Source organism: Scyliorhinus canicula, chromosome 19 (assembly GCF_902713615.1).
Source record: "Scyliorhinus canicula chromosome 19, sScyCan1.1, whole genome shotgun sequence".
Classification (NCBI taxonomy): domain Eukaryota; kingdom Metazoa; phylum Chordata; class Chondrichthyes; order Carcharhiniformes; family Scyliorhinidae; genus Scyliorhinus; species Scyliorhinus canicula.
In genome coordinates, this window is record NC_052164.1 from 100387812 (window position 1) to 100402068 (window position 14257).

At 50.0% G+C, this 14257-nt stretch overlaps 1 protein-coding gene across 18 annotated transcripts in view; it reads right to left on the reverse strand.

The window, feature by feature from the left end:
- phldb1b (pleckstrin homology-like domain, family B, member 1b) overlaps window positions 1-14257 on the reverse strand; it is a 356171-nt gene that overhangs the window by 23434 nt on the left and 318480 nt on the right. For all 18 annotated transcript variants that reach the window (XM_038779264.1, XM_038779278.1, XM_038779260.1 and 15 more), the window contains one exon: window positions 12356-12680. In XM_038779264.1, coding sequence (XP_038635192.1) covers window positions 12356-12680 — 325 coding nt within the window. The remainder of the gene's footprint in view (window positions 1-12355; window positions 12681-14257) is intronic.

Consider the following 14257-nt stretch of genomic DNA (forward strand, 5'->3'; position numbering starts at 1 on the left):
TGATGCCCATGCGGTCAAACAGCTTGGCAGAGTCCACGATCTGAACTCGCGTGGAGTTCAAAGGGCACTGGAGCAAGTGAAAATTAACCCCAGCAAAATTCTCTCTTGCCCTGGGGGAAATCGAGGAGTAAAAATTCCACCACTCAAAAAATACAGACTTTTCCTCAATTCGGCAGGAGGTCGGTATTAAGAGCTGGCAAGCAGCTCCCTCAATAGCCTAACTGTTCATTAATTACCATTCACACTGGCTTCCTGTGTGCGTCAGGAAATAATTAACCACTTGTGACCTGCAAACAGACACCACAATCAGTATCTCCTTTAGAGAATAACTCAGTCTCTCACTGTCGTCTCTTTTTTTTCCCTGAAGTACAAGTCAGATCTGATGTCTTATCAAGATAATGGGTAATGTTTGTCTTTAAAACTACAGAATGTCTGGGTTGAACCTGCCTTAATCTTAAACAATCGTGACTATAAATTACCCCATTTATGTGAAGCTTTGGTAGTGGGTAGAGGTCAGGGTTTATGTAGGAACATGAAGAGCCCATTCAGCCCTCTTATTCAGTTGGACTGTGTCTGGTGGTACCATTTACCCATCTTTCTTCCCCAAGTCTGATTATGCTTTTACTTGGCACATCCAACCCCACTCAAGAGACTCAACATCATCCACGACAGAGCAGCCTGTTTGATCATCACCCCATCCACGAGCTTAAACATTCAATCTCTCCACCACCGACACACAATAGCAGCCGTGCATGCAGGGTGCACTGCGGCATCTTACCAAACCTCCTTTGACAGCACCTACCAAACCTACGACCACTACCATCTAGAAGGCCACGGGTAGCACTCATGGGAACCCCACCACATGAAAGTTCCCCTCCAAACCACACACCACCCTGGCTTGGAACTATATCGCCCTCCCTTCACCATCATTGGTTCAAAATCCTGGAACTTCCTCTCTAGCAGCATGATGAGTGTACCTACACCATATCAGAATCATTACAGTACATAAGGAGGCCATTCGGCCCATCGTCAGCACCATCTCTCCGAATTCGCACTTTATTAGTGCCATTTCCATGCATCGCCCCATAACCCTGTACATTCTTCCTTTTCAGATAAGTTTTTTGAAAGCCTTGATTGAACTTGCCCCCACCACACCCTTGGGCAATGCATGTAACAATATGTATATTGTAAGGAATACAAAGTGTTAACAATTTGATGTTAATACTTCTCATCGCCAGATGGAGATAAAGAGCACTCATATAAATATCATGTGACTCCTGGGATTCTGGGAGAAGGTGTTTAGGCTTGAGCTAGATTAGTTGCATAGTGTAGAGTTCTCTAGTTAGAGATATCTTATGGTTTAATTTAATAACTTATGTCTTGTGACTTGTTTGAATCTTATTTAGGAGTTTAAATAAATCAGCTTTGTACAGTAACTTAGCTTGATGTTCTTTATTCAACAGTACATTCTCAAGACATCCTGATTTACAAAACAGAGAAAATCACAATGCATTCCAGACCTTAACCACCTGCTGCATGAAAAAGATATTCCTCATGTCGTTTTCGCTTCCTTTACTAATTACTTTAAATCTGTGCCCTCTCGTTTTTGACCCTTTCACAAATGGGATATTTTCTCCCCGTCTACTCTGTTCAGACCCCTGTCACTATTTTGAACACCTCAATCAAATCTTCTCCCAAACTTCTCTTCTCCAAGAGAAACGGTCCCAACGTCTCCAATCCAGCCCCATCCCTGGAAACCATTCTCCCAAATCTATTCTGCTCTCTCTCCAAAGTTTTCACAGAGGCTGCAGGGGTTCAAGGCTGCGACATCTCACCATCACATGCTCAAGGACAATGCAAGATGGTCACTAAATGCTGGCCTAGCTATGTTCATCTCACAGGTATTAAACTAAAAACTATATAAATCTCTCAATCGATTTAGTGTTTATGGTATTGAACGGGTTTGATCTCTGTTCCGTGTTCAGTTAGTTTATCTTACGCTGGGCAGTCTTGCCGCCAGGGCAGGGAGTGCATGGCCAAATTTCCAGGAGTCTCTGTTTAAGAATAAACTCCTGGGTAGTACTGTGAGGAAACCCAGGGAGCAATATCCTGGAGGATTTTTAAAAATGAGTCTGGGTTCGTCTTTCTTTGATTTCTTTGGGAGATTTTATTGGCGATGAGGGAGAGAGAGCGGGACTGACCGAGGGGCAGAGGCAAGTCCAGCGATAAGACCTCCAGAGTTGGAAATGCTGACGCTTGACCGAGGATCAGCCACATAGAATTTCTGGCAAAGGTCACTGTCTGGGTCAAAGGTAAAACGATCGCTTCGGCAAGTTTCTGGAGAACAGCTGGATCCCAAAATCTAAGCGTTGGGGGTGGGGGGAGGGTGGTGCGCGCTCGTCGGCAGCTTCAAGAGAGGGGGGGGGGGGAATAAATCTACCTGTGCCCTGTTAACTCCGTTTGCAAATCTACAGCAACATCCTGTATTCATATGGCACCTTCCGCAAGAACATAACGAGGAGAAGGCCAATTGACCCCTCGAGCCTGCACCGCCATTCAATAAGGTCTTAACCCCAACTTCCTGCTGATCTTTGACTCCCTTGCAGATGAAACATTTGCCTCTAATGCAGTTAAAAGGCTCACGGAATATCCCTGGAGAATTATGAATCAGATTTGACACCAAGCTACATCAGGAGATGTTAAGGCAGGTGACAAGAGGGCGGCAGTGGCGCAGTGGTTAGCACTGGGATTGCGGCACTGAGGTCCCAGGTTCGATCCTGGCCCTGGGTCACTGCCCGTGTGGAGTTTGCACATTCTCCCCGTGCCTGTGTGGGTTTCACCCCCACAACCCAAAGACGTGCAGGGTAGGTGGGTTGGCCACGCTAAATTGTCCCTTAATTGGAAAAAAAAAAATGATTGGGTACTCTAAATTTATTTTTAAAAACACAGGTGACAAATAGCTTGGAGATAGATATAGGCTTTAAGGGGCATCTTAATGGAGTAAAGAGAGATGGAGAGGTTGAATGGTGGGAATTCCAGAGCTCGGGTCTCAGGCAGCTGAAAACATGGCTGCCAAGGGTGGAGTGGTTCAAATCGAGGGAGGTGCTCAAGAAGCCCGGAATGGAGAAGGGTAGAAATCGCATTAAGATTGTAGGGCTGTAAGAGGTTGTACAGTAGTCCCCCTTTATAACGCGGGTGTTGGGGTCCAAGACAGCCACCCGCGTTGTAGCCGAGCCGCGGATATGATGGGGGTTTAAAATTTATTTAAAAATCTATGCTAGCGCTTCCCATTGAGAGTCTACGGGGGGCGGGGGGAGAGGTCAGACCCCCAGTAGACTCACAATGGGAAGCGCTAGCATAGATTTTTAAATAAATTTAAAACCCCCATCGTGGATCTAATTAAAACAGTGTAAATTTCAGCGGCCGGCTCACTTTGATCCGGAGAGGGAAGCTGCTCTCACTGAAACAATCAGCCGGCCGCTGAAATTGACACTGCCGGCTGCTCTCTCCCTCCAATCAAACTTTTAAGTTTTAATGTTTCTGATTGGAGGGAGAGAGCAGCCGGCAGTGTCAATTTCAGCGGCCGGCTGATTGTTTCAGTGAGAGAGCAGCTTCCCTCTCCGGATCAAAGTGAGCCGGCCGCTGAAATTGACACAACTAACAGTTGGGGCCATAAGCCCCCCCGCGGTACATCGCGAACCGCGGTATTGCGGAGCGCGGTATAACGGGGGACTACTGTAGTGGTATCATGGTTGTGTCGTAATTCACCGACTGACCACTAGGACTCTCAATGGCCGGAGGAAGTAAATGAGAGAACTTGCATGTGCATGATTTTGCTGTTGTTCATCTGTTGTCTTGTATATAGTTTACCCCCAGTTAATGTTAATACATCGTTTATAACTTTAACTACAAGTGTTCTTGTAATAAATCAGGCCATCCAACAAGAACATTACAGAGGCTGAGGCCATGAGGGGCTTGAAAACGAAGACAAAATGGGGATTATCCAGGGCCGCTAGCCAGATACGGGAATGGCGATGGCCCGCTGAATCGTGTGCGGGGGCAAAAACTGGATTCTCGCTGGGCATAAAAGCTGTTTCGAGTCTTCAGCCCCGTCGGCCCCAGTGAGGTTCATGCCCAGAGTGGGCAAGAGCATGTTAATAGTCATTTATATTCACCTGAATGGAATTATCAGCAGGAAACAAGTGCTCTGCCTAATATTGCCCCCACACCTTGGGCGGGCTTCTCCGACCCCCTGGGGGGTCAATCCCGCCTCCGCCGTGTCCCGAATTCTCCGCCCCCCCCCGAGATTCGGCGGGGGCGGGAATCGCGCCGCGCCGTTCGGCGGGTCCCCTTTGACGGTTCTCCTGGTTATCGATGGGCCGAAGTCCCGCCGCTGACAGGCCTCTCCCGCCGGCGCGGATTAAACCACCTACCTGACTGGCGGGATTGGCTGCGCGGCGGGCTCCGGGGTCCTGGGGGGGAGGCGCGGGGCGATCTGACCCCGGGGGGTGCCCCCACGGTGGCCTGGCCCGCGATCGGGGCCCACCGATCGGCGGGCGGGGCTGTGCCGTGGGGGCACTCTTTTTCTTCCACCTTCACCATGGTCTTCACCATGGCGAGGGCGAAAGAGACCCCCTCCCCTGCGCATGCGTCGGGATGACATCAGCAGCCGCTGACGCTCCGGCGCATGCGCGGACTCACGCCGGCCGGCGAAGTCCTTTCGGCCCCGGCTGGCGTGACGCCAAAGGCCGTTCCCGCCAGCCGGCGGAGCGAGAACCACTCCGGCGTGGGCCTAGCCCCTCAATGTGAGGGCTTGGCCCCTAAAGGTGCGGAGACTTCCGGACCTCTGGGGTGGCCTGACGCCGGAGTGGTTCACGCCACTCTGACATGCCGGAATCTCCTGCCCCGCCGGGTAGGGGAGAATCCCGGCCCTTGTCTTTCTAGGAAGCTCTTCAGTACAAAGAGCCAGCCTTTTAAAAAAACTCAGGTTAGAAAGACCACCTGCTCAAAAGAGGAAGCACTTCAGAGTTAATCAACCCATGTCGTGCTGTATAAATAAACAATAAGAATTCTTACAACACCAGGTAAAACACTAGCTTTCGGAGCGCTGCTCCACCACATTCCGGGGCCTGTTCGGGGAGGCTGGTACGGGAATCGAACCGTGCTGCTGGCCTGCCTTGGTCTGCTTTAAAAGCCAGCGATTTAGCCCAGTGTGCTAAACCAGCCCTTTCACCTTCTTCTTACAGATAATTGGTAGTGACATGCCAGCAGAGACTTTAAAGGTTTGCAGGTTACAGAGAAAACACTTTCGCTTTCTTCTCACAGATCATTGATATCGACATGCTGGGAGGTTCCAACACATCAGAGGGAAGACTTTAAACTAAAACTTGACATACTGAATGACATTTTAATGATTTAAAAGGCTTCAGATGGGAAGATGCATCAACAACCCCATCCCAGGAAAGACCCCTGACCCAAGCCCGTCCAGCCCAGCCCCCTGACCCCCTCAGCACCCTAGAGGCAAGTGTGGGGGAGGGGTACTCACCCACTTGCACCCCCCCACCCCCCCCCCCCCCCCACCTCAGTGCAACCAAGAGACGAGGCCAGAAGGGGAGACTGAGGTGGGGCCTGAAGGAGAGTGGGTAGTGGGGGAGACATTTGGCAAGCTCGTAACAGGGTATCGCTCACTTGGGGGAAGTCTTACCAGAGATTGGGAGGGATCGAGCCCTTGTCAGAGTTTGGGGGAGGAGGGGGGTGTAACATTATTCTGAGATTGGGGCACCCTCTCTGAGGAACGGGAGCAGTCAGCTGGTTTTGGCTCCACCCCTTTCAAGTCCAACGTATAATCCCATCCTGTGAAATTAAATTTCTAATCGCCATTGAACAGCACCTTAATCGCCCCTAGTGCGGGCGGGAAACAGTGATTCCCCGCTGGTGAGAGCACTTGCGCACAAAACGGGTGAATTACACCCAAGGGTTTTCAAACTGGGGGTTCTTAACCAGAAGCCATCGTAGGTCAGCAAGCAAGAGGGTGACGAGTGGGCAACCCTGATGTGAGTTAAGACATGGGCAGCAGAGGTTTAGATGACTTCAAGTCTCGCCAAGCTGATTTTGGCACTGATTCATTACGTTGCAGGGAGGGGTAGAAAGTGTGTCTCAGACACCAACTGGTCCCATTGCCACTGGTCAGTGCGGTAACGTCAGAAAACCTCCATCTGAAAAGGTCAGCTCACAAAAAAATGATTCAACATAATTGTCCCTTAAATCAGCCAATTTTTAAAAACAAAATTGTTTCATGAATAAGCGAACATCTTAGCACACTGGGCTAAATCACTGTCTTTTAAAGCAGACCAAGGCAGGCCAGCAGCACGGTTCAATTCCCGTACCAGCCGCCCCGAACAGGCGCCGGAATGTGGCAACTAGGGGCTTTTCACAGTAACTTCATTGAAGCCTACTTGTGACAGTAAGCGATTTTCATTTCATTTCACATCACAAACGTAAAACAAAGCAAATTTATAACTTGCCTTTCATGATCTGTGGAGGTCCAAAGTGTTTTCTAACCGTTGAAGAACTTTAGTTGCTTACATTACATGACTATTTTAGCACTTGCTAAAAGGGCTTTGGGGTCCTGTGGGTAAGGGGCCCGTAACTACAATTCCCACATCATGAGAAGTGTTCCGGAAAAATGGCATGAAATACATGGACAACGGTTTCTGTTTTATTTTTAAGAATGTTATATACAGCGCTCAGAAAACTGGAGTGTCTGACCCTCGGCACAGGATCAGGATGAGGGTGTGACGGGTTTCGGGGCCAAGGCTCTCTGAAGGCACGGTCGAGCGATTAAATGATGGGAGCGATTAAAATTTGTGGTGCTGAAGGAGCCAGAGTTGGTGGACGCCGAGATCTCACTGCGCTACAGGGCTGTGGCAGATTACGTAGACAGGGATGGCGTGGGGTGGGGAAGGAACTTGGCCATGGAGGGGTGAGACGAGAATGGGAATTTAAAAATAGAGACTTTGGGTCACTGGGACCCTGTGTAGGTCAGCAAGAAAAGGTGGGGGCGGAATAGGGGACAGGGGAAACGGAATTGGTGTAAATTAGGGCAAGGGCCTGCTGGTGAAAATAACTTCAGTTGGAAGGGGTTGAATCTGTTTTGGGTTAATGTGTTAGGAGGGGCTTGTGAGTGTGTGTGTTTAAGGCCGCTTTGCCAAGCCCTCATGGAGTGGGTATTTCTGATCTGGAATGTTGTGGTTTACACAGTAATAAGGTGTGGCTGCAGTCCCTTAATGTTGTTTTGCTCAGAGCTACAGAACTGCCAGAGACTTTAGATATCAACAGGCATTCAGAATTGACTCACAGGAGAAGACAGAAGATGTGCCCTCTGGCTACATCCTGGATTCGCGCAGGGGAGCGTGCAAGTACACAGGGTGGAACTGTCAGACACAGATCTGTGAGAGATACTAGCCTCTATCATCATTAACTGGTGCCCTTCAGATTGTTTTGTGTCAAGGGCCTGTCCCTGTGTGGGCCCAAACTACGGCCTCTGGTAAACCCTGGCCCAGACACAGGTTAAAAACGTTCCGTCTTTAATGGTGGACTCTGCATGGGAGGCACTGCTCACCCTAATAGAGCTGTTTAACGCAATTAAAGGATTTGATGTGGCAGATAAAGAGAAACAATTTATATCTTTATCATTAATTTTTTTTTGGTTGGGGTGATCAATTCTTACGAAAGAAAATAATGGACACTGTGTGGGACATGGGGAGGGGGGGTCTAAAGACAATAATAGGAGGAGAGGAGAGGTGGGATGGCTTTAAAATCAGCTAAAGCTTACAGCTTACCCTGTTAAGTTCTAATATTATTTCTCTGCTGACTGACTGACTTGTACTCCCGCTCAGCCCCAAAGCCAGTCTTCCAATGGTTTTCCAACGGAGACAGAACAAAACCTTCTCTTAAGGCACACGGGACAAAATAAGGGACAATCTGTTGGTGATGGCTCGTGTGTGGACTCTCATAACCATTGCCCAGCACATTGGGGCCTGGGCAGAAGGGTAACGAAAGGGCCTCGAGAGAGGTTAAGACAGCAAAACACTGGCTGAACATCAGAAGGAGCTGGAAATCTCTGGCACGAGCTGAGTGTCGATGATGGTTACGTTTTTCTGTAAGATGTTGGCCTGCATTTGTTTGCTTTCCCCTCATGATCACACGCTTTAACTTCACATACGGACAACAATGAGGTCCCAGGGCCCCCGAAAAGATATTTGAGAGTTACTTCTTCAAAATGTAAGGACCACGAGTGGAGTTCGCGGACTGGGTGAGGGAAACGGGACATAATGGCAACTTTAACCGTTGCGCCACTTTGATCGTTTGCTGCAGGTATCTAGTTTGCTGAGATGAGCAGCTTGCTTCTATCGATATAAGTGGAGAATGATGAGTAACAAACCAATCAAGGCCGAGGGGATTAGTTGAAGCAGTGTCCGAGAAGCAAGTAACAGGTTAGGTTGTATTTAGAGAGAAGGTAAATTACTGGAAGGCAAAGGAATCTGCTAATGTGTTGGAACTTGTTGGCCCATGTATTAGGGTAGATGACTCCATTGTCAAATGACCCCAACACTCCAGGAATCTACACCAGCCACCAACAACCAGCGATGGGTTTTCACTTGATCAAGGCAGGGGGAGTTTAGAACAAGGTGGCAGAACTTTCAAATTAAAGTCAGGACATTCAGGGACGGCACAGTGGCTAGCACTGCTGCTCCACAGCACCAGGCACCCGGGTTCAATTCTGGCCTTGGGTTGGATTGGATTGGATTGGATTTGTTTATTGTCACGTGTACCGAGTGAAAAGTATTTTCCTGCGAGCAGCTCAACAGACCATTAAGTACATGGGAAGAAAAGGGAATAAAAGAAAATACATAATAGGGCAACACAAGGTACACAATGTAACTACATAAGCACCGGCATCGGGTGAAGCTTACAGGGTGTAGTGTTAATGAGGTCAGTCCATAAGAGGGTCATTTAGGAGTCTGGTGACAGTGGGGAAGAAGCTGTTTTTGAGTCTGTTTGTGCGTGTTCTCAGACTTCTGCATCTCCTGCCCGATGGAAGAAGTTGGAAGAGTGAGTAAGCCGGGTGGGAGGGATCTTTGATTATGCTGCCCGCTTTCCCCAGGCAGCGGGAGGTGTAGATGGAGTCAATGGATGGGAGGCAGGTTCATGTGATGGACTGGGCGGTGTTCACGACTCTCTGAAGTTTCTTGGGGTCCTGGGCCGAGCAGTTGCCATACCAGGCTGTGATGCAGCCCGATAGGATGCTGTCTGTGTGGAGTCTGCACATTCTCCCTGTGTCTGCGTGGGTTTCCTCCGGGTGCTCCGGTTTCGTCCCACAGTCCAAAGATGTGCAGGTTAGGTGGATTGGCCATTCCAAATTGCCCCTTAGTGTCCACAAGGTTAGGTAGGGTTACAGGGATAGGGTGGGGGCTTGGGCCTAGGTAAGATGCTCTTTCAGAGGGTTGGTGCAGATTTGATGGGCTGAATGGTCTCCTTGTGCACTATTGGGATACTATGGTTCAGGATTGATGAGACATTTCTTCAAACGAAGGGTAGTGGAAATCGGCAACTTACTCCACCAAAACATTGTTGAGGCTGGTGAACCAGTTGGGTAATTAATGACAACCCAACATTTTGTATTGAGACCAGCTTCTCATTAACCAGCTTTTTCAAACTGAGTTCAAATTCCCCAACACCAATGGCAAGATCTGAATTCACTGGTTTATTAGTCTAGACTCGCAGATTACTGTTAATCAGTGCGTGATTCACGCCTTTGTTACTTCGAGACATGACACCTGGCTGGCCTCCAATATTCGACCAAATCCCGTGCTCGCTGACCTACACTGGCTCCCAAAAATCAAAGTCTCAGTGATCAGCTCCAGCTCCACAACCTTCCGAGAGGACTGCGCTCCTCCAAGTCAGGCCTCTTCAGCATCCCCAATTTTAATGGTTACACACTGGTGGCTGTGTCAGTTTGGATCCTAAACTCTAGACCAGTGCTTCTCAAACTATCTGATGTGGCGGACCGACAGTTTTTTTTTCAATGTGCCAGGGACTGGTGAGCGAAACAAGCCAATCCAGGATTACTGTCTCTTTCTTTTCTGGAAACACTCCACGTACCGGCAGACGGTGGCTCGCGTACCGGCACTGGTACTGTACGCGTACCACACTTTGAGAAGCACTGCTCTAGCCCATCCTCCCTAAACCTCTGAGCCTCTCTTCCTCATTGTCCTCCTTTCAAGACCTACCTGTTTGACCAAGGTTTTGGTCATCTGACCCAATATCTCCGAATGTACTCAGTGTCATGCCGTGTTTCAGAGTGGTCGTGTGAAGGATCATGGGACATTTTATTACATCAAACGCGCTATATCAATTTAAGTTGTTGTTGTTTAGCCAAATGATACAATCCCAGTCCCTGATACAGGCAGAAACCATTCAATGCCAGATACTGAGAAAGACGCATTATTAAACATCGAGTCTGACTGCCCTCTATGGGCTGGATTCTTCCATGCTGCCCGCTGCAAGATCGCCACGGGCGGGACGCGGACCATGTAAAGGTCCATTGGCATTGGGTGGGAGTTCCCAGTCACGGGATGGGATTGGCCGGATAATCCCACCCATGTATATGTATTTGCGGGTATAGGTGCAATGCCAACAGGACTTCGCCGGCCGGCGTAAATCCACGCATGCGCCGGAGCGTCAGCGGCTGCTGACGTCATACCGGCGCATGCGCAGGGGAGGGGGTCTCTTCCGCCTCCGCCATGGTGAAGACCATGGTGGAAGCGGAAGAAAAAGAGTGCCCCCACGGCACAGGCCCGCCCGCCGATCGATGGGCCCAGATCGCGGGCCAGGCCACCGTGGGGGCACCCCCCTGGGGTCCGATCGCCCTGTGCCCCCCCCCGGCACCCACTCGCGCCGCCAATCCCGCCGGTAAGAGAGGTGGTTTAATCCACGCCGGCGGGAGAGGCTAGTCAGCGGCGGGACTTCGGCCCATTGCGGGCTGGAGAATCGCCGCAGGGGGCCCGCCGACTGGCGCAGCGCGATTCCAGACCCGGCGGGGGGGGGTCGGAGAATCCCACCCATGGTGTGTCAGCCTAGATCACCTGGTTCAGCCATATAAATACTGTGGCTATAAGAGAAGGTCAGAGGCAGGGAATTCTACAGTCAGTAACTCACCTCCTGATTCCCCAAAGTCTGTCCACAATCTACAAGGCACAAGTCAGGAGTGTAATGGAATACTCTCCACTTGCCTGGATGTGTGCAGCTCCAACAATACCATCCAGGACAAAGCAGCCCTGCTTGATGGACACTCCATCCACCACCTTCACCATTCACTTCCTCCACCACCGATACACAGTGGCAGTCGTGTGTACTATCAAAAGCTGCACTGTAGTAACTCACCAAGACTCCATCACCAACATATTCCAAATCCACAACCTCTACCATCTAGACGGCAAATGCAGTAGACACATGGGAACATCACCACCTGCAATTTCCCTCCGTCCTGACTCGGAAATATATTGTTATACCTTTACTATCCCTTGGTCAAAATCCTGCAATTCCCTCCCTAACAGCACTGTGGGTGTACCTACAATACAGGGACTGTAGTGGTTCAAGAAGGCGGCTCGCCACCACCTTCTCAAGGGTAATAAGGGGTGAATAATAAATGCTGGCCTGGCCAGCAATGCTCGCATCCCATTGAAGGATGTTGGGTTTAAACACATAACCTTCTGACTGGAAGTCCTGCTTTGAGTTAGTCATCAGCTCATTGGATGGCTGGTGGATGGGGAAAGGAGGGGGTCAACCCCACCAGGCATTTGTGGAGTGAGGGCCTCAATCTGTCTTCACCACCAGTCAGGCTGAAAGGGGGGAGCGGAATGCTGAAAGGTTATCGGAGGTCGGCAGGAATGTGGGGGTGAGGTTACAACCAGATCAGCCATGATCTACCTAAATGGTAGAGTAGGCCCGAGGGGCCGTCCTGCTCCTAATTTGCATGTTTGAACGAAGAATCGCTACAATTAAAGTTTAAAGTAATGAGCTGAAACAGTTTGTTGACATAAGAGAGTTCCAGAATTCCACTAACCTTTGTGTGAAGAAGTTATCTAGAAAGTTATTCCTCTCACGTTCTCGACCCCCCCCCCCAAAGAAATAGTGCCCCCCACCCCCCCCCCCAAAGAAATAGTGCCTCCCACCCCCCCCCCCCCCCCCCCCCCCCCCCCCCCCCCCCAAAGAAATAGTGCCTCCCTGTCTGCTGCACTAGCCCCGGACAAATTGGCCAACCAGGTACCTGTAAGCAGTCTCCCTCTCTTACCTGGACATATTGTCGGGTGAACAGGCAGAGTTGCCGGTGGAAACGCTGGTCTCCAAACTGTCCGAGCTCTCCAGGCTGAGCGTGTCGAAGGCGTGGTCCATGTCGATGCCATGCTGGCTGGAGAGGGGCTGGGGGTGATGGTGGAGGATGCTGTGGTGGATGAGTTCAGGCTGGTGCTGCCCACTCAGGGCATAAGGCTGGCCGTGGTGGCCGAACATTGGCGGGTGCTGACCACGCAACGCCTCCCACTGCGACTGGGCCTCGACTGCCGCCTTCTGCTTCAGCTCGGCCAATCGGCGCCTTTGTTCTTCAATCACCTGGTGACCTTTGAAAATAATTTACAGACACGGGTTGAAGCAGTGGAGCCAGAGCAGGTAGATGGAGTTAAGGTGCAAAATGAGGTGGAACAGGCTCGAGGGGCTGAATGGCCTTCTCCCAACCTAAGCTGGCAAATCTCCCTGTTGTAGCAAATTCTCCAGACTGTAAATTGCACTTTTATAGCTCCTGAACATAAGAAAACATTCCAAGGTGCTTCACAGTTGTGATCATCAAACATAACGTGACAGCGGACCACATAATGACGTATTGGAACAGTCATCAAGACTTGATCAAAGAGGTCAGATTTAGGGAGCTTCCTGAAGGAGAAGAGATTGGCAGAGAGGTTGACGGAGGGAATTCCAGAGCATACGGACCAGGCAGCCAATCTGGGAAGAGCAAGAGGCTAGAATTGGACGAGCAGAGATATTTTGGAGGGTTATAGGCTGGAGGAGGTTACAGAGATAGGGAGGGGGCAAGACCCCAGAGGGATTTGGAAACAGAGAAGAGAATTGGAAAATTGTGATGAGGAAATGAAGGGGTAAATTCAGTGGTTCTGGCTCCCGATGCTAAATACCAATAAAAAGTTTCAAATAGAATAGAACCATAGAATTCCTATAGTGCAGGAGGAGGCTATTCGGCCCCTCGAGTCTGCACCAACCCTCGATAAGAGCACCCTACCCAGGCCCACTCCCCCGCCCTATCCCCATAACCCCACCTAACCGCACATCCTTGCACATTCAAGGGTGACAGGGTGGCGCAGTGGTTATCACTGCTGCCTCATGGTGCCAAGGACCCGGGTGCGATCCTGGCCCCGGGTCACTGTCCGTGTGGAGTTGCGCATTCTCCCCGTGTCTGCGTGGGTTTCCTCAAGTGGAAACAAAAAAATCCTTAGAAACTCAAGGGCAATTTAGCGTGGCCAATCCACCTAACCTGCACATCTTTGGACAGAGAGGGGAAACCGGAACATCCGGAGGAAACCCACGCAGACGCGGGGAGAATGTGAAAACTCCACACAGATAGTCACCCGGAGTCGAAGCCAGGTCCCTGGCACTGTGAGGCAGCGGTGCTAACCACTGTGATGCCATAGAGCTGAGATCGGGATCCAAAGTTTGTTCTCACTCGATGCCACAGGAAGGTTGCAACATGGACCCTAAAATCCCAGTAAAACAAGGCATTGCTGTATCACAAATCCAATCAGAATTCCTACCTCTCCTGTGATCTGTTTTGCAAATCCCTATTGATTCTGCAGAGCACCAGGAAGGAGAGGGGAGTGTGAAAGGTCGAGTCAGAAGTTGGGAGCCACGTGCCGTTCATAAAGGAAAGACACAGCAAGGAAGAAAGGAAAAAACGGAAAGAAATACCAGTGTTTCTTTTAGCCAGAGACATGGAAAAATGTTTTTACAACTTTGAGAGGTGTTATTGTATAGTTATCTGTAAGGGTAGCAGTGTCCATCAAAATTCCAACAATGGACCTTTCAATTCCAGTACAGCAGCTCCGTCAGGATGAGGAATCATCCTCAATGGAGTTTGGAGTTCTGCTCCCGTTACAACTAAGATGTGTTGAGCGTGTCTTACTGTTGCTGA